Below are 24,907 nucleotides of genomic sequence, written 5' to 3'. Positions count from 1 at the left end.
AAAACCCAAATGATGCAATAACATCTTCTGCATGTTGCAAAGTTAGTGTGTCCTTCTCCGGTACGTTGAGTTACCCCCTCGTGCAGCAGTTATTGCAACTAAACATTTGTTGGAATTGTTGATTACACCTGCATATGGAGGCATTATCGCCCAGTTCTGTGAACAGAAAAGCCTCGACTTCTGGATGTTGGTGGGTGTCCTCACTTGAACCCCTTGCTGCAGGTCTTTCCAGGATATCATGATGGGATGAAGGTCAGCACTTTGACTTGGCCGTGGTAGAACATTCACTCTATTCTTCTCTGACCGTTCCGTGGTGGAACAACCTGTGTGTTGAGGATAGTTGTTTTGCCGTGTGACCCGCCGTCTCGTGAGATTCAACCTCCGGACAGATGTCGTGACATGTTCCTTTAGAAGTCTCCTCTAGAAGGATCCTTGTGCTCCAAGGCAGTGATTGTCCTTCTCTATATGCTTCTCATTTAAGCAAAAAAAAAAGTTCTGTTTTGGTTTCTTCCGTCCAGCCGCCAATCATTCATTCAGTATCCGTCACGTTAGATGTTGATCCATGTCTTTTGGCGGAGGTGCTGGCTTTCACCCGCCAGTGGTGGACTCATGAACATCACCCTTTGCCGACGTGAGATGGGCCTTCAGTCCCTCAGAAGTTACCCCGGGTTCCTTTGTGGCCTCTCGGACTCTTACAAGCCCGGCCGTTTGGGTTATGGCTTCTGGCTCGGGTAGCAACCGTCTTAAATTTCCTCCATTTGCACCCACTTGTTCTGACTGGATCGGTGGCGGAGTTGAAACTTTTTCTGAGGTCCTTAGACATCTCCTTCGTTCCAACCCTGATACACATCCACCATTGTGTTACCTGTGACCTTTAAATGATATCAGAATCCGAAGGATTCTCTCATTTCAGCCACGCCCAACTGCCGTTGGATCATTGTTTCCTAATAAATCCACGACCAGATCCAATATTCCTTTTGCATGTTTGCTGAATGGCTGCTTCGAGGATTGGTTTGAGAATAAGGGAACGCCAAATTCCAAAGGCTTCACAGACTTTGAAGCACATCTGCAAGTGTCAGTGTTTGTGTTTCATTCAAGGGTCGCCTTCTCCAGGGGACGTGAGGGTCTCCGCTATTAACGCCAAGTGCTATTTCTGCATTGGATTCTCGTCTCAGCTTATTGTGAACCGTCTTCTGCTGGCTTGAGCCTAATGGTTGTCTTGGTTGCAGAATGAAAACTGAAAGTTGGAAGGAAATTTTAGGAGTTTTACAGGAGTTTTACAGGAGTTTTACAGGAGTTTTACAGGAGTTTTACAGGAGTTTTACAGGAGTTTTACAGGAGTTTTACTGGAGTTTTACTGGAGTTTTACTGGAGTTTTACTGGAGTTTTACAGGAGTTTTTCAGGAGTGGCAGGGCGCTCCAGTCATCTCACCTAAGTATACGGTGGTCGTCTGACCGTTTTTTTCCGAGTCTTGGGTTCAGACAATATAAAAAGTGTTTGATTTTATCGCAGGTCTTCCAGTCTTTACACCGACGTAACACAATCAACAACCGATAGCTGAGCTCTGACACAAGTGGAAAAGGAATCCTGGGGGACGAGCAATGACCGGAGCGGTGTTGGCGGCACAGACGGTATTTGTTGTCGGTATGGATGATCGGGAACAGAGGAGGACGCCTCGATCAATGGAGTGACGAGTGACCCCGTAAAATGCACACCGAATGACCGAAAACTGTTTTAATGACTTAAAACTCAAAAAAACAGTCTTTAGATGTGAGCAGGTGTGAGATAATAGTTGTCGCGCGTGTTTGCCAAATCTTTTCAGTCTTCTGATGTATGGACGGCTCGAAACGTCACATCGGCAGACCCTAAACCGCAGAGCCTCACCCGCTTCCTCACCCGGTCCGGTTCTGGCCAACGCTTTGTCGGCTCTGAGCTCCTAACTCGTGAATTCGATGCCGCACCATATCGGTTGACTCCGCTCTGACGACAGCCGTTCAGGAAGAGCCTCAAGTAATGTTTGGCATTCCGACGGCAGCATAAACATCCACAGAGTCTTCGCCACCTATCGTGCAGGGGTTAGTTTGGCCGCCGCCGCAGTATAAACCGGACTTTAAGGGTCACGTGGAAAAGGTGGCACTCCTGCCAGAACCTGTATTTGGCCGTTGTGTCACAAGTTTAACAGGGTTTTTAGAACGTGTGGTTTGGGCTTCACTCCTTGCAGGTGTCGGAGCTGCAGCCTGGACGGGCAGATAAGAGGCACTGACCTCAGACACACACGACGCCTCGCCATTACTGACTCACAGGACCGCTTGCATTATACAAACACACAGCTTGTGGGTGTGTGTGTGTGTGTGTGTGTGTGTGTGTGGCTGCAGACAGTCAGTTCTCCAGGATTAGAGAGCTCTAATCCCACCAGATCCTCATCAGCTCAGAAGTTAGTGGGCCCAAGTTGTGAGCAGAGTTTTCTGCGTTCATGTGTTCAAAGTTGACCGCGTGATGAAGACGAAGACACAAACCAGACTCCCGGTGATGGATGCACCTTTCACCTCTAGTTTACATCAGCAACTTTTAAATTGGATCGGTGCCTTTTTTGGGCCTGTTAATCTGCCCTCTCGCACCAAGGAAACGTAAAAGTGCTGTTTTAAAGCACAGAGCTTTTAAGGTTAATTAACCCAGTTATTTTGTTTTTTTTTCAAGTCTCCACAGAAAGGACAGAGCCTCCTCTGTCTCTGTAAAAACAAATAAATTAGATATAAACAAAAAAATGATGTAACTCAAAGTGAAATCAAAATAAGGATCCTTACTTTTTCTCTTTTAGCCATTTTAAAAATAACATTTGAGCATCTTTAGTCCCTTTTTCTTTTAAATCACTTCATTGCTGTGAAATCATTGGAAAACTCAAGACTGAACTGGTATTTTGTTTGACTTTGGCCAAATATTATCTGAAAATGAAAGCTCAAGAATAAGAGAATAAGAACCACTTTATTTATCCCGAAGGAAATTGTTGTGCCAGAGTTACAAGTAAAACATAACAATGATGAAATAACAAGACGACAGCAGCCGGACGTCGTGACTTTTGTACCGAAGCCTCTGAATGCAGACTTTCCGGATCGTCTTTACAGAACGGTATGAACGGGTTCTTTCGCCTCAGGCTCCCGCTCTGATTGGGACACGGGACACTTCTTTGCGGAATATACATGTTCGAGCCGTTGCCGCGTGGGTTCTCCGGTTTCCATGAGCAGCCCAAAAACATGCAGGAGTGTAACTGGAGACCCTGAGTTGGCCGAAAGCTTGAGCGAGAGAGGGAATGTTTGCGTCTCTGCATGTAACCCTGTGACGGACTGGCTGTGACACCGGACCCGACGGGAGCTGATGCCGTTAAAATGAACTTAATAACCGAATAAAACCTAAACATCATTTTCTCTTAACAGCTTTGTCATTTCATGGCTCTCTCTTGACAATCTCTAGCTCGAGATCGCCGATGTTATTTAATAATTCATCCTAGACTTGTTCCCGCTTTTAACATTTCTGGGACGCTTACATTTTTTGGGGTCATTTGTGACGAGATACACAAGTGGAGTTTTTAGTGTTTTGTTTTTTTTTGGCATTTTTGAAAAGCAAGGTCTTATAGTTTTCTGGTAATATGTCGGGTAATTGCTCATCTAAATTTTTTGGGGGTGACCATTTGAAACATGATGAAGGAAATTACCACTGAAAAAAATGTTAAAAGTCGGAATATTTTCTCACACTGGATGTGGACAGTGACACAACCTGCGGGTTCGTCGAATTTAAACCAAAACAATGATATGAGGATAGCAAATGTAAAAATGATAAAAATAACCAGGTTATAGTTGTGTCTGAGCAGCAGACCCCACCAGCAAAGACACACACACACACACACACACACTCACACACACTCTGTTGTGAGTTAGCAGCTGATGTCTATGCTAAAAAAAATAACGAGGCACCCCAGAGAGACTACGAGTGAGGAACTTCTTGCCCGTTTGAACACACAGGAAGTTGATCGCAGACATAACTGACCGCACGTTATACCCACTTATTACTCAATTTATTTTTCCGTAGCTTCTTTATCCCGGTCGACGTCTCTTTGCCGGTGTGGAAGCCACTTATTTTGCTGCCGACGTCCCACTTTTGGCCCTGGGTTTAATGGAAATGTCTCTCCCCGACCCTCCACCTTGCAGGGAGCTCAGCAATGAATAAGCTACGGCAGAGCTTCCGCCGGAAGAAAGACATCTACGTGCCCGAGTCGAGTCGACCGCACCAGTGGCAGACGGATGAGGAGGCGGTCCGGGGCAACAAATGCAGCTTTGCAGTCAAGGTGACTCCACCCGCACGGACGCACACACACACACAACATCAGAAATGCTTTCATAGAAAACGTAGACAGAGACAGGAAGCGCCGTGCCGCAGACCGAGCTGACCTGACCCTGACACGCTCCACCCTTGTGAGGAAGCGGCGTGCCGCCCCAAACCCCGGAGGACGCCGCCCGCCGCGGATCATACCTATTTGCGTGTTATCCGAAGCTGCGGGCTCGTGATTCCGTTTGCCGTCCGAAGCCGTTTGCGGATGCATAACTTATTCCCGGGTTCACCGGCGGTGGGAGGAAGAGCCACTTCCATCATCATATGAACGGGAATAAAATGAAAAAAATAATAATAATGATATTCATCTTAGCCGACAGGCAACATCATTCAAGGCCACTGCTGACGCTCTGCTCTGTATTCCAAACACACAGTAGCACATAGTTCAGACAATTTCTAAAGGGCTCGGGTGGAACGGTGAGGCTACAGGGAGTGGAGATCAAGAAGCTGGAGGATTTCAGGTACTTGGGGTCAACAGTCCAGAGCGTAGGAGAGTGTGGAGAAGAGGTGAAGAGACGGGTTCAAGAAGGTTGGAATGGGTGGAGAAAAGTGTCAGGGGTACCAAGAGATAGAAGAACATCAGCCAGAATAAAAGGAAAGGTGGAGGAGACAGTGGTGAGACCAGCGATGATGTTTGGACTAGAAACTGTTCCAATGACCAAAAGACAGCAGGCAGAACTAGAGGTTGCAGAGATGAAGATGTTGAGGTTCTCTTTGGGAGTGACCAGGATGGAGAGGATCAGGAATGAGTCTATCAGAGGAACAGCACATGTTAGATGTTTTGGAGAGAAGGTCAGAGAAGCCAGACGGAGATGGTTGGGTCATGGACAGAGGAGCGATAGAGAATATATTGGTAGACGGATGCTGGAATTGGAGCTGCCAGGCAAGAGGTCTGGAGGAAGACCAAAGAGAAGATTTATGGACGTCGTGAGAGAAGATATGAAGGTAGTTGGTGTGAGAGAGGAGGATCCAGAGAATAGGGTTGGATGGAGAAAGTGGTTTCGCTGTGGCGACACCTGAAGGGAAAAGCCAGAAGAAGAAGAAGAAGAAGACAATTTCTAAAGGGGATGTTCTTGATCTCTTTGAACTATCAAGAGCTGCAGAACTTCATTTCATCTCCAATGACATGAGCAATCAAATAAGTGAGAGGAGCAGGCAGCAACTCAAAATCAGCTAAATGGTTCGGAAATGATTTGAATTTCTGCTGATCATTTATTGTGAATGACCCGAATAAATGAGCGAGATGATTTCCAACCATAGCCGCTTTCTTACAGAACAATTCTAATAAGCTTGGCTTCCCGAGTGGAGAGAGGTTTTTAGTTTAGTATTTGCACAGGCGGCAAACTGGACCGGTGTGATGCAGGCGCTGCAACGTGTAGGTCAAGCGCAACACTCAAAAACAAATCAACGCTAAGAAGAGGAAGACGAGTCGGACGACACGGAGGGCAAAGTTGCCACCGCGTTCCTGTTCTGCATCTCGGGGATCCAAACCCTGGACTATCATGTGGGTTTCAGGTTTTGAAAACCTCGCAGCGAAACAAATGATGTTCCACCACGAGTCCTCGAAGCCCTCGCATGCCAGGAGAGTCGGTCCGTTTGGTCGCAAATTGTCAGAAAACAGTCGACCGCTGCTCGTTTTAATGACCCACCGCAGAGAGTGTCCAATCACTGATGTGGCTCACGACTTCTGCCGGGCCTCCAAAAGAAGAACTGAGACGAGAGTAGGAGCTAAAATGGTTCTAGGACCTGCTGGACCTGCTTGCTGTGCTGAGAAAAGACTAGATCTAAAAATTAGACCAACAATACAAAGTTAAAAAGACAAATCTTCTTTCATTATGAGATGAGAGACGAGAACAACTTTATTTATCCCGAAGGAAATTGTTGTGCCAGAGTTTCAAGTAAAAAACATAACAGTAATAGATAATAGTAGAAAGGAGGGAGAATAAGAAATACAATGAAATATAAATTGTCTTAACTGTTAACTACAAAGATTTGAAGATTCCCTGCGGCTGAGGGAAGAGGAATTAAAAAGTCTGATAGCCTCAGGTAGGAAAGACCTCCTGTGGCGTTCAGTGGAGCTCCTTGGTGGTATCAGTCTACGACTGAAAGAGCTCTGACAGGACGTCAGTGTCCATGCAGGAGGTGATGGACGTCCATGACCCTGAGGAGCTTCTCTGACACCTGCACCACAGACTCCAGCTCCACTCCCAGGACAGATCCAGCTCTCCTGATGAGCTTGTAGAGTCTGTTGATGTCAGCTGTCTCCAGCCTGCTGCCCAGCACACAACAGCGTAGAAGATGACGCTGGACACCACCGAGTGGTAGAACATCTGCATCATGGTCCTGCAGACGTTGAAAGATCTGAGCCTCCTGAGGAAGAACAGACGGCTCTGACCCTTCTTGATGATGGCGTTGGTGTTAAGGGTCCAGTCCAGTTTATTGTCCAAGTGGACACCCAGGTACTTGTAGGTGTCCACAATGTCCACATCAGTTCCCCTGATGGTGACCGGGTTCAGGTGGGTCCTACGGTATAGCACCTCCCTGGTACTCGTGGGAGCAGCCAGGCCGGGTCGGATCGGAACTCTGCCGTCTTGGTCCGGCCCTGCAGCCGGCGGCGTGCAGCTGACAGGGCGGAGAGCACGCCGTATTTTGGCAACAAAGTCTTGCACTTTTGCAAACAGAAGCGCAACGGTACACTTCCTCTTGGCTTCAGGAGAATTCGAAACTTAAAACACGACAGTTTTTCCAGCGGGTCTGTTAAAAAAAAAAAAAAAAACCAACGCCTGCAGGTTTCCAGGTGATTTATAGCTGCCAGCGCTGAGCAGAGAAGAGGAACTGATCTTGCGTATTCGTCTGGTCCCACCGCTTCGCCAGGTTCAAGATGACGGAGAGCCTCCCGAACGGTTTTCCAGATGTCCTGGAGTCGGGTCGAGAGCCGACCCCGGCAGCCGGGGATCCTCATTTTTTATCTTCTCCAGTTTCCTCAGACGAAACGAAAAGTGTCGGCCCATTTGAACGCGTGGGTTTACCCAGATCATTGATGTCGGAATTATCTCTCCCGAGTCGGTTTGCTCTGACACCGAAGCAGCCATATGGACTTTCTTCTCGCTCTTTTTTTTTTTGAACAGGATGCATAAAATGGCTCATTATCTTGAGAAAACAAGAGCATATCATGTGCATAAAACCGCAGCAGGTTTGCTGCGTGGCCCGACACCAGAGGCGCAAGCGAAGCGCTCGTTTTCCGCACAAACGGCAGTTGGAGAAGAAGTTGTAATCTCACCGCCCGCCGTCGTCAACTCGCAGGCTTTACTTCTTTTTTTTCCCCCCTCCACATCTTCTCTGGCTGTCTGGTGCTGGAGCGAGCTAGCATACCCTCCCCCCCTTCCCAAAACACACTCCGCTTCACCCCTTCATGCTGTAGGTGCCTCTGGAGCGGGGAGGGTGTGTGGGATGGACCGGTTGCAGAGAAACGATGAGCGAACGCCGTGTTGAAAATGCCGAAAGGAGGAGGAGGATGAGGAGGAGGAGGAAGGCTGGTCGGTGTCAGCGTGGGAAAGGCAGCAGAGTTTCAAGGGCGGGAGCAGACGTTGCGGCGGGGATTCGTTGCTGTCGACAAAATATTCAGAACGTCAGCTCGCGTACGGGGGCGAACAGGCAGTAGAAACACTGAAAAAAGAACTTTAGAAAGAGGCTGGAAGATGATTAGCCGGCGTAGAACGAGGATGAACGCGCTCACACAGGATGAGCGCTCTGGCTGTCCATCCTGAAAACTGCTATTTACTTCCAGGGGAAGCAAGAGGCGGGGTTTAGCTTTGACGGGTGGCCACACGCCGGGACATCAAACCGATCACGCTTTCGTTCACGCCTACGAGCCGACGCGTGTCGTGTCGGCCCATTTTGGAAACTGTACGCGACGTGGCCGTGTCGCTCGAGGTTAACATCCTTTGTCATCATCACAACATACCGACTTTGGTGGGAAGAAGGCGTGCGCTGCACCGGTGGTCGGCCTGCTGGCTTCACGTCAAATTCCACTGCGCTGTTTTATTTTTATTTTTTTTTGTTTAAAATGTCTAGTTTGTTTTGGCATTTGTATCGTGAAGGAACTTAAATCATCTGACAGGCATTTATTAGCGATTCAAAGCGCTTGTTGACCGAAAAGAGATGTCAACGTTTGGAATGTGCAGAAGATGGATGGATGGATGGATGGATGGATGGATGGATGGATGGATGGATGGATGGATGGATGGATGGATGGATGGTTGTTTAGATGAGAGGACAGATGGATGGATGGATTGATGGATGTTTAGATGGATGGATGGAGGGATGAGGGATGGATGGATGGAGGGATGATGGATGGATGGATGGATGTTGAGATGTTTAGATGAGTGGACGGATGGATGGATGGATGTTTAGATGAATGGATGGATGGATGGATGTTGTTTAGATGAGTGGACGGATGGATGGATGGATGTTTGGATGAATGGATGGATGTTGTTTAGATGAGTGGACGGATGGATGGATGGATGGATGGATGGATGGATGGATGGATTGATGGATGTTCAGATGGATGGATGGATGGATGTTTAGATGGATGGATGAATGGATGTTTAGATGGATGGATGGACGGATGGATGGATGGATTGATGGATGTTTAGATGGATGGATGGAGGGATGGATGGATGGATGGATGGATGGAGGGATGAGGGATGGATGGATGGATGGATGGATGGATGTTTAGATGGATGGATGGATGGGTTGGTTGATCTGCCTGTTTTGAGGCCTGTTATGGATGGAGGGGGACGAGAGAGGGCTGCGTTTACGTCCGCGGGACGTTTCAACGTCCCAGAATGGAATGTGATTTCTTCTTTTTATTAAGATTTTAAACCTGAAAAATCAAGCAGAACGGACGGGCCGTATTCTTATGAGGAATGAATCCGATCTGTAAACTGACAAAACCTCTAAGTGCGTTTGGCAGGAAGGCCGGCCGTCATGCCAAATAATAAGTACCACAGTATGTGATGTATTGGAGAGTTTCTGCTCATGGATGACAAATCATAGAACTCCAAGAAACAAAGGCCAAGTCGTTTCCAGTTTATTTATTTCTTTGCTGGCGGGGTAAAATCAATATGATGACTATTTAAGCTGCTGATCATTTCTATTTATTCTTTTTTTATATATCTGTATCTATAGGCATCGCCGTCAGATGACTGTCAGATTTCTTCCTGATCCACACTTTTACATATTTTTTAATCATCAAAATAGATATTTATTTATGTATATGATAAATGATCAAGCCAATCTGAGGGGAAAATGTCATCGTTACACTACTGATATCAGAACATTATACTTTTTAAGGAAAATTTAAGGAAAGCCGTCGTATTCATCACTTGTTTTTCACTTTTCACCTAGGTAAAAAAGGTCATATTAAAGCATGACGGGGCCGATCCGTGATGTTTGGGGCTTTTTCCCAAAGTTTCATGAGCCTTGGGGACTCCCAGTATTTCCATGTAACCTGTGCGGCGCCCTCTTCATCCTTCCTATTATTCTCAGGGGCCACAGAACTATAAATCCCACCCCATTGTGGCTGTTACAGCGAGATTAAACACGTATCATGATATATAAACTGCGCCTAATCCGAGCCCACCGCCGGATTAGTGCCTAAGTGGAACTAATGCCGGAGTGGGCCGGGAAAGAAATCTGGATTTCCGAACCGACGCCGGCTCTCAGTCCTACACATGTACATTACACGTGTTAAGCTGACGTTATCTTCCATTCTCTGTGTTCAAGATCGTCGCCCGCGTTTGAATATTTAACGCCACCCACCAGATTGGGTTTATCCCCTCCGGCGACTTCTTTACAGGGTAGAGTCTCAACCGAAGCATGTGTTGTGACACGGCGAGGCCGCGCTTCGTTTACTCATCTCACCTCCGCCGCATCTCCCCGCAGAACCCCTCTCGCCGGCTGCCGCTTTACTCACGTTAGCACTGTCATGCTTTTTCTTTTCGCGCGCATGTTCACACGCCGGCGTCCGCATATGTTTTCTGGTATGAGTCACAGGCGTGACGTCAAATTCTCTAAATAGCCGAGCCGGAGGGTGTGGACGTCCGGTGAGGGTCACCCGCTGTGCGTCTGCAAGGAAAGGGTAAGGACTTCCTCCTCTCAACAATGGCTGACACACTGGAGGGTGGAATGGCACTTCTGCGGCCGCCGCTGGTCTAAAAGGGGTGGCATCACCGCTGTCAGTTCTCTCTCTCACACACACACACACACACACACACACAGTTCCCTCACTTTGGATTTAGGAGGGAGTTCCTGGCGTGTGTCGCTCACGGTCAGAGCGCAGGGTCACGACTGATCGACCTCAGGCTGCGATCGATCATCGTGAATCAATTTTTCTTACGTCGGGCCTCGTCCTTTTTCCCCCGAAGGCCATCTTCACGCATCCTGTTCCCATGGCAACCCCTGGGCCTGACACCTCCGGACCACGATGACCGAGGCCCGGTCTCGGCTAAGTTTGGTTTTTCCAAATGTTGCCGCGGGCACGCAGTGGGCAAGACCCCATGACCAATCAGAGTAGAGGAAGGTTGACGCAACAGCCAATCGGATGGAGCCGTGAGCTGGAGAGACCCATCCGTTAATAGAAGGCAGGATTTCAACTCTTGTCTGTTCTGAGCCAAATAACATTTTTCAAATCCGCCTTGAAATTAAATAAAGTGTCAGTGAAATGACAGTTAGCGCTATTGATTTGATCATTGTATTTAACCTGGTCTGTATCACGATCTGTGAAATTTAACCTAATTTTTGTTTTTCGACTTCAAGCCAAGAACATCAGTATGCCTGTGGAGCCACAAGCTGTTTCTCAATGCAAATAATCCATGTCAGGAAAATGGATTCTTACTGACTTTTGAGAAAGTTCCATGAAGAAGGTTTATAACAATAAACATGAGGAGAGCGATGTTTCGTGGCGTCATCTTTTTCCAGTTTTTAATTGGCTCTTAAATGTGGTGTTTTTTGAGCCGTAGGAATCCCGCGGTGGCTCTTCTGCCCCCCCTTTCCGCAGGATCACACAAAATATTAGATTCCAGCCAGACGCACAGTGGAATTCCTCAGCAGCTTTCCCTCCGGTTCTCAGCGTAGGGTGAAAGCGGGCTCGGGCTCGGGAGCGGCCGACCTCGGTCCGACCTCTAAGGTGGAATTCATTCGGTGAATGAATCGGCGAGCTCGCGGGAGAAGCCCGGCTCATGATTATATGAGCTCGCTTCCGGGGGCTTTGTTATTGTTGCTTTTTTGTAAAATGCCGGCGGGGGATGTTCTGCCGGCGGCCGACTCTCACTCTGCCATCTCTGTGCCCTGCAGTACCTGGGACACGTGGAGGTGGAGGAGTCTCGAGGCATGCACATCTGCGAGGAGGCGGTGAAGCGGCTGAAGACGGTAGGTGTCCCCGCCAAATCCCTTCTTTGAGGAATAAGGCCGCTAAAATCCCCCGGCATCCTTCCTGCCTCGTTGTCTGTTCCTCGTCTTATCGCTTCCTGCGCTCGCTTTCCTCCCCGACGCCGCCGACATCCTATTGACTCTCTGGATTGAAGTTCTTTACATCTGTCCGGTTCGTGGCGAGGTAGGAGGGGTCAGAGCAGGGCCGTCTGACGGCGAGGCTACGCCCGCCGTGACCCGCTAAACAATGTCCAAGGGGTTGTTCTGAGCATCCCTTCCTCCGATTTTTTATTTTTTTTTCCCCACTCCGGTCGCCGAAGCCGACAGACCCGGCACGTGCTTCCTGCCGCTGTAACATTCTGGAGGCGTTGCGTAAAGAGAGCAAATTCCAGCTGAAGGAGAAGGAGCCGGGGGCGGGCAGGGCGGCGCCGGTCGCTCGTGGAAATCCTGCCCAGGTCACGAACTCCTGCATGTGAAGGCGGCTGGTTCTCCAGAGAGGAGGTTCAGTCCGGGTCAGCGGGTCAGCCTCCGTCCCGCTAAAACATCGCCGGCTCTCTAAATCCAAACCCAGAGCCAACGATCCCTGAAAGGCCAGCCTGCAATATTGATCCATGGAGATATCAACCCCCAACACACACACACACACACACACACACACACAGATACAAACACAGTTCCACCCACCATCCCCACATTTATCTCCAACTGCCCGTCCTGCCTCATAAAGCACCATAAAGGCTCCTGTTACGAATAACCCACGTTCTCCTTATTGCTCGGCTTCGGCTACAAAATGGCTTTGTTAGTATTTTGTTCTCAACGATATGTGATCGATGAGGTGGGCGGTTCAGTAATGTCCAATAATAATTAGAGACCCAAACTTCCATGTCAGTTAAAATGCAGGAACATATTAAAAAGAGGTTATATAACGTCAGCCCGTGACCTCCCACCGGACACAAAGTTCATTTACTCCTCTTGCTTTTTTCTCAAGTCCAGCTCGCAGACATAACACATCTCCTGCTCCGTTACAAATGACTCTTTCTGTGTTGGCCTCTGCTCCAGGCTTCTGGAGGGGGTCAAGCTACCCAAATCATATTTGAACCTGAGAAAAATTGCACTTTTTTGAGTGGAAATGTTGCACGGTGATGATGTGAAACTCAGCCACAGTCAGTCAGTGCTCGTAACAACTTCCTGTCTCGGGGGGAGGGGGGGTCGCGTTTCCTATTTTCGACGTCCTACCTCCAACCGCAAAGGAACGCTGCAGTGATTCCTCACCGAAGAAACCGAAAGAGGAAGAAAAACACCTTTTGACGGAAGGGAGGCTGTTTTGTGTTTGTTATTCCCCGATGGCCCCTCGGGGACAAATCGTTTTTCTGATTCTTATTCTGACTCTGTACCAAGAGATTGGATCACATCGGGTTCACCGCATTTCTGCAGCTCTTTCACAACTTAAGAACGCTAAAAGTGTGTGACGACATTTCCACACACCCGTTGATGGTGGAACTTCCAGGCGGAAACCTCGCCAGCAGGTCCGGCGATGTTTCTCGGTTCAGAGCGACTCTTTATGTTGTACGAATGTGTGAATGTTTTGTTGGTGCTCCCCAGCCGGCGACCTTGTTGAAGTTGAAGCTCGTCCTCTTTTCATCTGCCATATCTAGAGGCCCCCCCCCCCCCCCCGCCGCTCCACTAACATAGTTAACTGATTTGGGAACGCTGCTGCTGATGAAAGCAGCTGCTTGTACGTCCTGTACAAGGCTGCCACTGATGAGGACTATCAGCACGGTGTGACACACACACACACACACACACTCATGTCCAGTGGACACACAGATTCCAGATGACAAGCCTGTGTTAGACCAAGTTTTACTCCAAAATCAGCAGCGTGGTTTCATCCAGTGCTTGTATCATCACGAAGCGATCAAGCAAGTAGAGGGCAGAGGTAGCTCCGCCTCTAACCCAGCGTCAGCCAGGATTGGCTGCAGACCCTTACTCTGTGTGTGTGTGTGTGTGTGTGTGTGTGTGTGTGTGTGTGTGTGTGTGTGTGTGTGTGGGTGGGTGGGTGGGTGTGTGTGTGTGGGGGGGGGGGGGGGTAAGCAGTGTAGATGATGGCTGGATGGATCATGACTTCACACAGTGATCGCACTTTTATAGGACAGAGAGGATGCAACTAGAACACACACACAAGGGGAAGTGCAGCCAGAAGTAAGGGCAGCACACACACTCACATACACACACACACTCACACTCACACACACACATACACTTACACATACAAGCATATTATTCGGGCCTGGCTGCAGAATGCAAGCTAAACACACATTTACGTGCACTCAGCGCTTGCACGCAACGACACGCGCACACTTGAGGAGGTCACATGACGAGCCCAGGGGCTCCGGGGTCTTATTGAGTTACAGTCATTTTAACAAGACAACAAAATGGAGCCCACTCCCGTGTGTGTGTGTCTTCCTGCCTCTCGTCCGCCTGTAGGCTGTGCCCATCTGACCCCTCGTCAACCCAGTGACATTTCTTCTTTGCTCTTATTTGTCCATGCTGTTGCCAGAGGCCTCGCGGCGGCGGCGGCGGCTCCATCGATCCGCCTTCACCGACAGCGAGTGCAAAGAGACTTTGTACTTCTTAAAAACACGCAAGACAAGTGGCGGGCGCTGGTTAATGGTTACATCCCCATCAGTTGTAAAAATGACCTTATCAGAGTGACACACACACCCGTGCCTGAGAGGCCGCCGCTCTCAAACGCACTCATTTCTGAGAAGTGTGTGTGTGTGTGTGTGTGTGCAGCTGCCAGGTGTTTTCCACGAGAAAGACCACGTGTTCACAATGACATAAGTGGACACGTCGGACGCCGCTCGCCACAGCCGTAGCCGGGTTTTCATAGGAAGCCCACTTTTCTCGAAGCAGATCCACGTCCTGATGGAGCTCGGTCCATCCTCGGCGGCTCTTAAACAGGCTAACGGTTGCCAGGCAACAAATATGTTCCCGCTCGCGTAGAGAATGTGAGTTTCCGTGGCTCAGCCCTGAACCCGTCTTCCAGGAAGTAATAGCTGAATTGTTCAGGAAGGAGGGCATCTGATACCTGGCGTGAGCCGAGGAGCCGACGCCGAAGCGTCTTGGAAGTCCAGAGAGAGAGTGTGAGATGGAGGAAGCATGGGAAAATGTGTGTGCGGGAGTGCGGCGGGTGTGTGTTGGTGGTCTACCCCTCAATCGGCGTTTGTGTGTGTCGGCCAGGGCCCTCAGCTGACTCCATTGTATTCTCGGCAGACTTTGGAAGGGCAACGAGTTTTCTCACAGCTCGGCGACCCATGACTCAGAGGGGAGGCAGAAGAGATGGCGGAGGAGGAGGAGGAGGACGAGGAGGAGGCTGCACTGCGGCACCGCCAACCTCCGTCCTCCCCGTTCTGACCTCACTTCCTGTCTCCGCTGGCCTCCGTCCCGACGGTGATTTTGCATTGTGTATCCTGACCCGGGGGGGTCGCGGGCGAGGCGTGGCGCCCCATCAGGATACAAATTGTATGTCAGCGACGACCCCCTTCCCCCGGCGCGGCGTTGACGTGTATCCTCGGCCCGTCAGATGCAAGATGGCGGGTTCTCGGCGAGAGCCTGTGGTGTCAGGTGGTTCAGAAAGCTTCCTGGAGGGATCTCTCCTCAGCTGAACGCCGGAAACAACGGCAGAAAATCCCCTCTAAGCTTTGCTCAGCAGAAAGACGTCGTCATAAAGACCGAGGGTTTTCACTGGCTTGTTGGTTTCCAGCCTCTGCGATTGGCCGTCGCGTTGAAAGCGCGGAGGGCGAAATCCACTTTTGTCGTCTTTCTTCCCCAACGAGATTCTGAATGGAAATACTTGAATCGGCCCTTTAGTTGCTTTACGGTCACCCAACCTTCTGCACCTTCGTTCCTGCAGCCGATCGCTTCTATGAAAAGCTTCTCATCGGCTCGCGGTGCAAAGAATGGGTTGATCTCCACTTTTAGTCATTAGACATCTGCAGCTAACTGGACTAGAAACTGTTCCAATGACCAAAAGACAGCAGGCAGAACTAGAGGTTGCAGAGATGAAGATGTTGAGGTTCTCTTTGGGAGTGACCAGGATGGAGAGGATCAGGAAGGAGTCTATCAGAGGAACAGCACATGTTAGATGTTTTGGAGAGAAGGTCAGAGAAGCCAGACTGAGATGGTTGGGTCATGGACAGAGGAGGGATAGAGAATATATTGGTAAGGCAAGAGGTCTGGAGGAGAAGATTTATGGACGTAGTGAGAGAAGATATGAAGGTAAGAATAAGAATAAGGTGTGAGAGAGGAGGATCCAGAGACTCGCTGTGGCGACACCTGAAGGGAAAAGACGAAAGAAGAAGAAGAAGAAGAAGAAGACATCTGCAGCTAACATCCGAACCAGCCCTCGGCTACTTGAGCGCAGATAAAATAATTGAACCCTTTGTCTTGCGCCGCGAAAAATTTGGGTCACCGCTTGCCGTTGTTCCCGTTTCCCTGCTTTCTTAATACTTCGGTTGTCGGTGCCAGAAGTGTACCGTAACGTTGTTTGCCAGTCACCGGAAGAACGGCGCCAAGACTCTTCCGTCGACGTCGTTCGATCCGTGAGAAAATCCCACGGCATCATCGGTTTTTAAAAACATGAAAGAAACGCCGACTGTGAGAGGAGACAACAATGCCCTGTTTCATGTCATCGGACGCCACGCAGCCTTGAGGTCGTCGTCACAGAGGGTCGAGCGGTGCGCCGCCTTCCCTTCAGCGTCGTAGCGTAACATTTCCGATACTTGGCCGCTGCCAGAGCACAAGAAGGAACCCTATGTCTTGGCACTCCCTCTGGGCTGGATCTTACAGCTGCAGAAACCTCTTCCAAGCAGTGGTCGGGCCCTCAAAAAGTCCTCACAGCCGATTGGTGAACAGCCTGTGTTGAACCTCCTCCCGCCACGGTCGCTTCCCATCCCATCGTGACCTCGGATGACCCACTACGGCCGATGAAGGCCCTAGAGAGAGAAAAAAAACCCAGCCTTGGGGTTGGATCGGAAAACAGCGAAGGCCGTGGTATCTTGGTGATGCTTGTTTGGGTCTGGCATCGGACGGCTGCCATCACCTATGAATGATACTTTCAGGGACGGGGATGATGAACGCCTCCATTCTGTGTCAGATAACCTACCGAACCTACCTACTGCCGCCTGCAAGAGCCGGCGCTCACGCAGGACTGAGCATTTGTTTGAGCAAATTCTCATCATTTCTTCACACTTGGTCTGTGTGTGTGTGTGTGTGTGTGTGTGTGTGTGTGTGTGTGTGTGTGTTTGTTGGAAATCGGAAAAGAAAAATTGTGAACTGGAGTAGTTGCACTTCCTGCTTGCGGTTTGCCGGGTTCATCATTGCTGTGAGTCACTGCCGAGAGGGCTTGTCTGTGAGTAACAGGGTCCTCAAACAAGAAATATTACAAATATATAAATATAATTATTACACAGCGTGCCTCCGTTGGTTCGTCATCGGCCTCTTCTTGATCCGTCTGCTGTCCTTCCTCCTCATGCGGCTTCTTCGCCTCCTGTAGTTTCATCTCCGCGCACACATTCACCATCTGAATATTGTATTGCATTTTTTTGTCTGTGTTTTTTTTTTGTCTTTTTAAGCAGGTTTTTAGTGTGGTGTTACAGAGAAATGCCCCAACCCCCCTCCCTCCCACCGCCCTCCCTCTCTCACTATCTCAACACCATAGACACTTCCTCTTAATGCTAGCGGACTAACACTAACACTAACACTAACACTTAGCTTGTGCAGCCACTTCACTGTGTTGATCTGCATGTCCGTGTTCTCACAGCCAACATAAAAAGCACAGCCGATAAAAAACACACACGTAACCGCCTGTAGATGATCTCCGCGGCTTGTTAACAGGTGAAATCATGCATGAGCGCGCTGCTCGGGGTGCTCGGGGCGCTCGGGGCGCTCGGGGTGCTCGGGGCGCTCGGGGTGCTGGGGGCGCTCGGGGCGCTCGGGGTGCCGTCCCCACCGGGGCCGTGACACCGGAGCTGCCCGGCAGCTTACCGGGAGAGAGGAGCTCACTGGTGGTACGGGAAGAAGAAGGGAGGATTAACAGCGGGTCTGGATGTGTGTGTGTGTGTGTGTGTGTGTGTGTGTGTGTGTGGGCGTCACGGCAGCCTAAACTTGAATGGCGGTCAGGGGACCAGCTACAAACCTGGGTTTCACCAGGAGAACGCAGCACGAGAACCACCCGGAGCTCCGAATCCTGAGCTCGACCTTTTCCGTCACAATCTTTTTTCCTCGCTATTGATTTGATATAGACCTGTTTAACACAGTTTGAATTTACCAGTGGGTAAAGAAAGAAATACATTCAATTTTTCTCCAAATGCGGGTTAAACCCTCCTGCTGTCCAGGTCACCTCTGTTTCAGTACAAAAGCATTAAAAAATTCATTGCGTTTGAAGCATTTTAAGCATTTTTAGCGTAGAGTTGTCTGTTAAAGCTGCGTCCAGCGACCGTCCGCTCATGATGCCATTTCAGAGGCGACGAGCGTCCGACGGCATCCGGATTCATAACGAACGCAAAGGGAGTTTTCCTTCCTCTGTTTTTGGAATCCCTTTATTTGTTTGTCAAGCTTTCTCCCTCCTTTCCATCAAAACTAAATCCTGGTACGGCCCAGGCCGGTGAACCCAAGGTGTTTGGGAGAGTTGTGAGCACGGCAAGTTGTTTATGTCGCTCTTTCTGTCACTTCCAAAAGACGCGTTCGATTTTTAAGATGTGCCATTTTGTTTTGGCTGTCGACACCATCTGCACAGGCTGGTGAAATCAGGTCACACTCTTGATTTCAGGAGACGCCACTAACAAACAAGAATAAGATGTGCTAAATTAATCCCGATAAGAGTCCCTGCACAAGGAAAGATTAGCGAGTTCAAAAACAAACAAAAACAAAACGTACCGAACCGTAAAAAAACAGAATCTTGAGGCACCAGTGGACGACACACTCTCAAACACACCAGTCTTGGTTTACCACGTGAACATTAGTCCTTCTGTCAGCGGCCACCTTATTAGATCCGGCCCCCCCCCGTCGGTCCACCCCCTCTGCCGTCGGCCAAGATGACCCAGAAAGTCAAGGAGGTTTCGAAGCCACCGGGTCAAAAACAGTAGAAGTGAATTCACGTCTTCTGAAGATCTGACGCCTTTAGATTGACCAAATGTCCTCGAGGTGTTTTCTCATGGTCAGATCAAGAGAAGAACATGCCAGTTGTCAAGGAGACAGGCTGGGGTGTCACTGTCCTCACTCTTTCTGTCTTTCTTTTAATAAAAGGCTAGTGTGGGACACTTTTGTGTGGGTTTCTGGTCTAGAAGACTGGTGTTACTAACAGTGATCATCCTGAAAGACAGTAACACTCACCTTGTATGTATTTATGTGTGTGTGTGTGTGTGTGTGTGTGTGTGTGTGTGTGCGACTCCCCACATGAAATCCATGGAACTGTTTGGTTCTTCTCCACCCATTGTCTCACCCACTCACCCACTCACTCACCCACTCACAGTGGACTTCCAGGGTGAAAACCACAAGAGAGAATCTTCCAATCATATCCTTTCCTGTGGGCTCCAGACCATGTTTAGATGTCCTAGGTAACCATGTCACACCTTGTTCCTCCCTCCACCCCATCCCTTCTTACCCGCTGCCCCCCTTTTACCACATCCACTTCCAGGACAGGAAGTTCTTCAAAGGATTCTTTGCAAAAGTAAGTTATTTGCTTTGTGTATCTTGAGTGTGTTTCTATATTTAAGGGCATTGTTGTTGTTGTTATTATTATTATTTTCCTTCTTCTTCTTCTTCTTCTCACGTAACACCTCACCCTTTGATCACCACTGAAGGCTGGAAGAAACACACACACACACAGAGCGGAGAAAAAAAGACAACAATAATGCATGTGTGTGTGTGTGTGTGTGTGTGTTATTGTATTAAAAGGCGTGCCTTCTCTCCTGTCAGCCCTTCTTCCTTTTCCAATGAACCAAGAATGGAACAATGAACAATTTGTGTGAATGAAACTCAACTTTTTTTTCCTTTTTTTTTTTTTCACACAAATATTTTATTGTTGTTATTCTGAGCAGCCGGGTGGAGGAGAGGTGGAGGAGAGGCGGAGGAGAGGTGGAGGAGAGGGCGCCCACCTCTGCCGACTGCCCGGTTGCACCCACTTCTCATGTTTCTTTCATTGACTTTTGGCGCACGGCGCTCAGAACCGGCGCCGCCTCTGGTTTCTCCGTCCTCCCTGGCTGATCCCGCCGCTCTGTTGTGTTCTGTCCGCAGGCCGGGAAGAAGCCGGTGCGGGCGGTGCTGTGGGTGTCGGCAGATGGTCTCCGAGTCGTAGACGACAAAACAAAGGTAATGAATCCCCGAGCGCCGGAAAAGCGGGGTGATTAAAAAAACGAAGCCAGGCCCGGGAGGGGCAGGGGATAATGATGTTCGGCGGAGACGCCTCGCCGCCGATCTGCTGACCTCCAGAAGCTTCCTCCTGGAAAATGTGTACCCAGTGCACCTGCAGGATCCCGGGCGAGGAAGCGCGCACAACCACAGCTGATGTTAGGGGGGCCCCTGCCGGACGCCGCTGGGACTGCGGCACATGTTTGCCATAAAAAGGACTGTTCAGCGCAGCTTAAAGAGCCACCGCAAGATTAATAAGGTCCTTAAATGATACGGGCTGCTTTTTAACGGATCCCAGGCCGCTCTGTTGAGCCGGAGTGATGAGAACTCCCGGCGGAAAGGCAAGCATTCATCTCCGTATCCATGTCCAGAAGCAGGTCGGGGCTTCCTGAAGCTGCTGGGCCGCAGCCCCAATCATGTGCACGCGCACACACACACACACACACACACACACTCAAAAAGGCCAACCGCAACTATTTTTACCCTGAAGTTTTTAATATTACACTTGGTAACAACTGGGAAACAAACAAGCCCTTTTAGCGTCAATGTAACACCTTGCTCGGTCCTTCTTAGACAATCTCGTGTTGGCTCTCAGGTTTGTCTGTCTATTTCTGTTCGATCAAACACGTTTTAAAGATTTCAGGCCGTCGAAAAGCACGCACGTACATTTCCTTTTATTTTCTACTTTCCCCGCAGGACCTGATTCTGGACCAGACGATTGAGAAGGTGTCGTTCTGCGCCCCGGATCGTAACTTCGAGAGAGCGTTCTCTTACATCTGCAGGGACGGGACCACGCGCCGCTGGATCTGCCACTGCTTCATGGCCATCAAAGACTCGGTAGGAGCCTCTGAGCAGGGTGGGGGTGATGAGGGCGGCGGGGAGCCGCCATGGAAACTGCCGTGGGACCTAAACGGTGGCGGTGAAAACCAAACCGTCGCCCCGGTGACAGAAAAAGCTTGAAACTGAGCCAAATCACCTTTTAAAGTGAAATTCCTTTCGGTGGATTTCTTGTCACGAGGCGTAAAAGAGCGTCTTTAGTCGCCAAACAGCTACTACCTTTCTCCCGAAAATGAATTGACAATTGGCCGCATTTTAGACGTCTGTCTCGTGCAAATATCAAACCCCGCGCCTTTTTCGGCCTTTCAACCCGAAGGTTTTTGCCGTTTTCGTTGTTTTTCTTCCGCGCCCGACCTTTTCATACGCAATTTGTACGAAGCGCCGATCGTGTTTCTTACTTGAATGGCTTTGAGAAGAACACGGGATAATTGCTTTATCAATCGACCGTCTGACCGCAGGGAGGGATCGACCTTCCCCGCCGTCCCCGCCGTCTCCCTTGTAAATGAGGTGGCGTATCGGCCCGATTTCCGGCGCTCTTCTCGCCGCCGACTGACCCGAAACATAAATCATATTAGAGTGTCTGTCTGCGGCGTCTCCTCAGGGGGAGCGACTCAGTCACGCCGTGGGCTGCGCCTTCGCCGCCTGTCTGGAACGGAAACAGAAGCGGGAGAAGGAGTGCGGGGTCACGGCGACCTTCGACGCCAACCGAACCACTTTCACCCGAGAGGGCTCCTTTCGCGTCACCACGGCAACGGAGGCGGCCGAGCGGGAAGAAGTCATGAGGCAGCTGCAGGATGTGAAAAAAGGTCTGTTGGTCGGTCGAGGTATCGCGTTCTTCTGTTCGGGTCGATTTCTCCCGCAGAAGATTTGGATGAGAGTCGGACTGGCGGACACTTTGCAAGTCCACTTCTGGTCCAAATCTTCTTGTCGTGGCAACGGGACTTGAAGATGTTTCAGCCCTCGTTTGGACGAAGGAGGACACTGAACTGAAACGTCTTCAAGTGAGAAATTCAAGTCCAGTTGCCACGACAAGAAGATTTGGACAAGATGACTGAGAACCTCCACGGACGTACACGAGTCCGAGGCTCCCGCGCCATTTTCAGGATATTTACATTTTTTAGAGCTGCTTTCACACCGCAGATTTCATTCAGATATTTGACCTCCTGTACTCACCCATGCGGATGTAGATGATTTGCAAAGAAGTCTGTTGAAAAGGCTGACACTTTGAATGTAATCATCTATTGAAAATGACCAAGAGCTGATTTTAAAAATGTGGCCAAAATGTCCCTGACAGTTACTCAGAAGTTACTTGAACGCAAGGCCAGAAAATAAATTATTAGTAAGTAATTTATGCACAGGCCAGCAAATGTTATTTCCTAAAGATGATAGATGACATTTTTCTGCGAAAAATAATAGTTATAAATCTTCTCATTATTATAATTTATGTCATGCATGGTAATATAAAGAGCCGTGACCCCCTGCTGTCTCCAACCTTCTCCATTTCACTGCTTTTGCAGAACTTGCTCATTTGCACCATCAATTACACTTGTCCTGATTCCTCTTTTTTTTATCTGTTTTCTCCATGTTGTCCGCAAAGCGACAACAAATCTCAGTAAATTCCTTGTATTTGAAAAAATACCTGGCGAATGAAGACTTTCTGATTCTGATTGTGATAGAATTACTTGGAATAAAAAAATGCTTGTAGGTACCTGTGAATAACCTTACTAAGCGAGAGGACAAAAACAACAGAAAACTAAAATCTCATATCCTGCGTGAGTTTTTATTATCCAATTGGATCAATTGGAACCAAATAAAAGGGATGTGAAGAGATTTGGGTTGGACGTCGGTCCCTTTTCATCACATTTTTACATTCCAGTCATTTAGCAGACGCTTTTATCCAAAGCAACTCTCAAAAATTTGAATTCAATATCTGAGAATCCAAAGTACCAGCAGTCGTTATTCAGAAGTCACCACGCTGCGGAATAACCGTCTCAAACCCATAGACACCAGGGGTGTCAAACATACTGCCTGCAAGGGTGTTCAACCAAGCCTGCAGGGTCATTTGAAAGTGAAAGTATGATGGAATTCTACTGTTCATGCAACTCCATACATTTTCAGTATGTATTGTGTGTGTTTGCATGTTTCATGGATGAAGTTTACACATTTACAGGTGAATACTCCAATCCTTACACATTTAATAGCACTCTCTTTAGTTTGTAAGGTGTAGGCAGGGATTCAATTTAGATTTTATATGCACATGTGGAAATGGTTTAAAAATCCCTTTCTTTATAAGTCTCATTTAATGTTAAAGTGCATTACTATATTTTCAATACCAATTACTTGTTAAAGATTTGTGCCTTTGCACGATCAGTGGGATCTCATGATCACATGATCGCAATGCAAACGTGTGAATGATAAAAGTAAATTGCACTTTTGTTTAAGGAAATATGAGGTGTTTCATGAAATGTTTTGTAAAAGGATTGTTCATTAAAGTCCAAGATTTTCCTAATATCCTTGTACTTCTTGACACCAAAACAGAGGAAAGACATGATATTTTGGTTATTTATTGCTGAGTATGCTATTATTTTAATGGTCCGGCCCTCTAGACGTCTACCCAGGCTGCATGTGGCCGCCATGTGAAAAGAGTTTGACATCCCTGATATACACACATACATTTTCTCCACACTCTCCATTTTCCACCCAAATAAAAACCAAAATGCCCCTGAAAGTCTTCTGAAGAAGAATCTCATCACTGCGCTCGGAGTCTCCGGAGTCAGAAACACTAGATTTAGATTCCTGCTCGTCCTCCTGCCTCCGCCATGACGTCCCGCGGTTTTGATTCTCCCCTCCAAATATTTTGGTTTCTCTCCGCAGCCGAGACGGATGTCAAAGCGGTGGCGAACACCGTGGCGGGAGTGACGAACTCGCTGGCTCACCAGACGGGAGGCTCCCCGTCCCCCACGTCTTCGCCGCCGCTGTCCGTGACGGCGCTGGGCCCGCAGGCCATCCCTCGCCGCCACGCGCCGGTGGAGGCTCTGGCCCGGCAGGGCTCCTTCAGGGGCTTCCCGGCGCTCAGCCAGAAGACGTCTCCATTCAAACGGCAGACGTCGCTGCGCATGAACGAGCTGCCCTCCACCATGCAGCGCAAGTCCGACTTCCCCATCAAGAACACGGGTGAGGCCTCGTCCAGGCAGTTAGATGATCACACCCTGAAGCAGCTGAAGGCTAACCCTAAGGAAAAGGGGGACAGTTTTAGTTTCCCTTAGAAGTTAGAAGTTGTCTTCTAAGGAAGTGACAGCGGGAAAATAGGTGGCTGTTTTTATAAAGCCAGAATAAAAAGGAAAGGTGTACAAGACAGTGGTGAGACCAGCGATGGTGTTTGGACTAGAAACCGTTCCAACGACCAAAAGACAGCAGGCAGAACTAGAGGTTGCAGAGATGAACCTCAACCTCAACAGCCGAGGAGGTCGATCAGCAAATTGGGGAAGTGGAAATGAAGAAAGTTATTTCATCACTCGAGAACAACAAAAGTCCAGGTCCAGATGGATTTTGAATTCAATGAATTTCATCAAACCTTTAAAAACCTGCTGTTCCTAAATCCATACAGAGGAGCCCCAGGCTGTCAAACCATGGCACCATCTTGGAGCGAGGCAACGATAGTTGTAATTCAGAAGGAGGGTAAAGACCCAACTGAATGCCCGTCTTCTAGAATATAATTTCACTGATGCTCTCCAAGTCTAAAATTTAGACTTAAAATTCAATGACCAAAAGACAGCAGGCAGAACTAGAGGTTGCAGAGATGAAGATGTTGAGGTTCTCTTTGGGAGTGACCAGGATGGAGAGGAT

At 48.9% G+C, this 24,907-nt stretch overlaps 1 protein-coding gene across 5 annotated transcripts in view; it reads left to right on the top strand.

Annotated features, from left to right (window-relative positions):
* The window catches only part of numb (NUMB endocytic adaptor protein), a 60,841-nt gene that overhangs the window by 31,708 nt on the left and 4,226 nt on the right, over nucleotides 1-24,907 (top strand). For 2 of the 5 annotated variants that reach the window (XM_086159219.1, XM_086159228.1), the window contains exons 2-8: nucleotides 4,204-4,340; nucleotides 11,741-11,815; nucleotides 19,512-19,544; nucleotides 20,111-20,185; nucleotides 20,921-21,061; nucleotides 21,663-21,867; nucleotides 23,936-24,235. In XM_086159219.1, coding sequence (XP_086015345.1) covers nucleotides 4,215-4,340; nucleotides 11,741-11,815; nucleotides 19,512-19,544; nucleotides 20,111-20,185; nucleotides 20,921-21,061; nucleotides 21,663-21,867; nucleotides 23,936-24,235 — 955 coding nt within the window. In that variant the 5' untranslated portion in view covers nucleotides 4,204-4,214. The remainder of the gene's footprint in view (nucleotides 1-4,203; nucleotides 4,341-11,740; nucleotides 11,816-19,511; nucleotides 19,545-20,110; nucleotides 20,186-20,920; nucleotides 21,062-21,662; nucleotides 21,868-23,935; nucleotides 24,236-24,907) is intronic. The other 3 variants (XM_086159247.1, XM_086159237.1, XM_086159257.1) reach the window with 3 other exon arrangements.

Source organism: Fistularia commersonii, chromosome 1 (genome assembly GCF_037954325.1).
Source record: "Fistularia commersonii isolate RoL2024-O1a breed Wild chromosome 1, RoL_Fcom_v1.0, whole genome shotgun sequence".
In the NCBI taxonomy this organism is placed as follows: domain Eukaryota; kingdom Metazoa; phylum Chordata; class Actinopteri; order Syngnathiformes; family Fistulariidae; genus Fistularia; species Fistularia commersonii.
The sequence above is the reverse complement of the archived record's forward strand: the minus strand, read 5'-3'. Positions and strand labels throughout refer to the sequence as shown.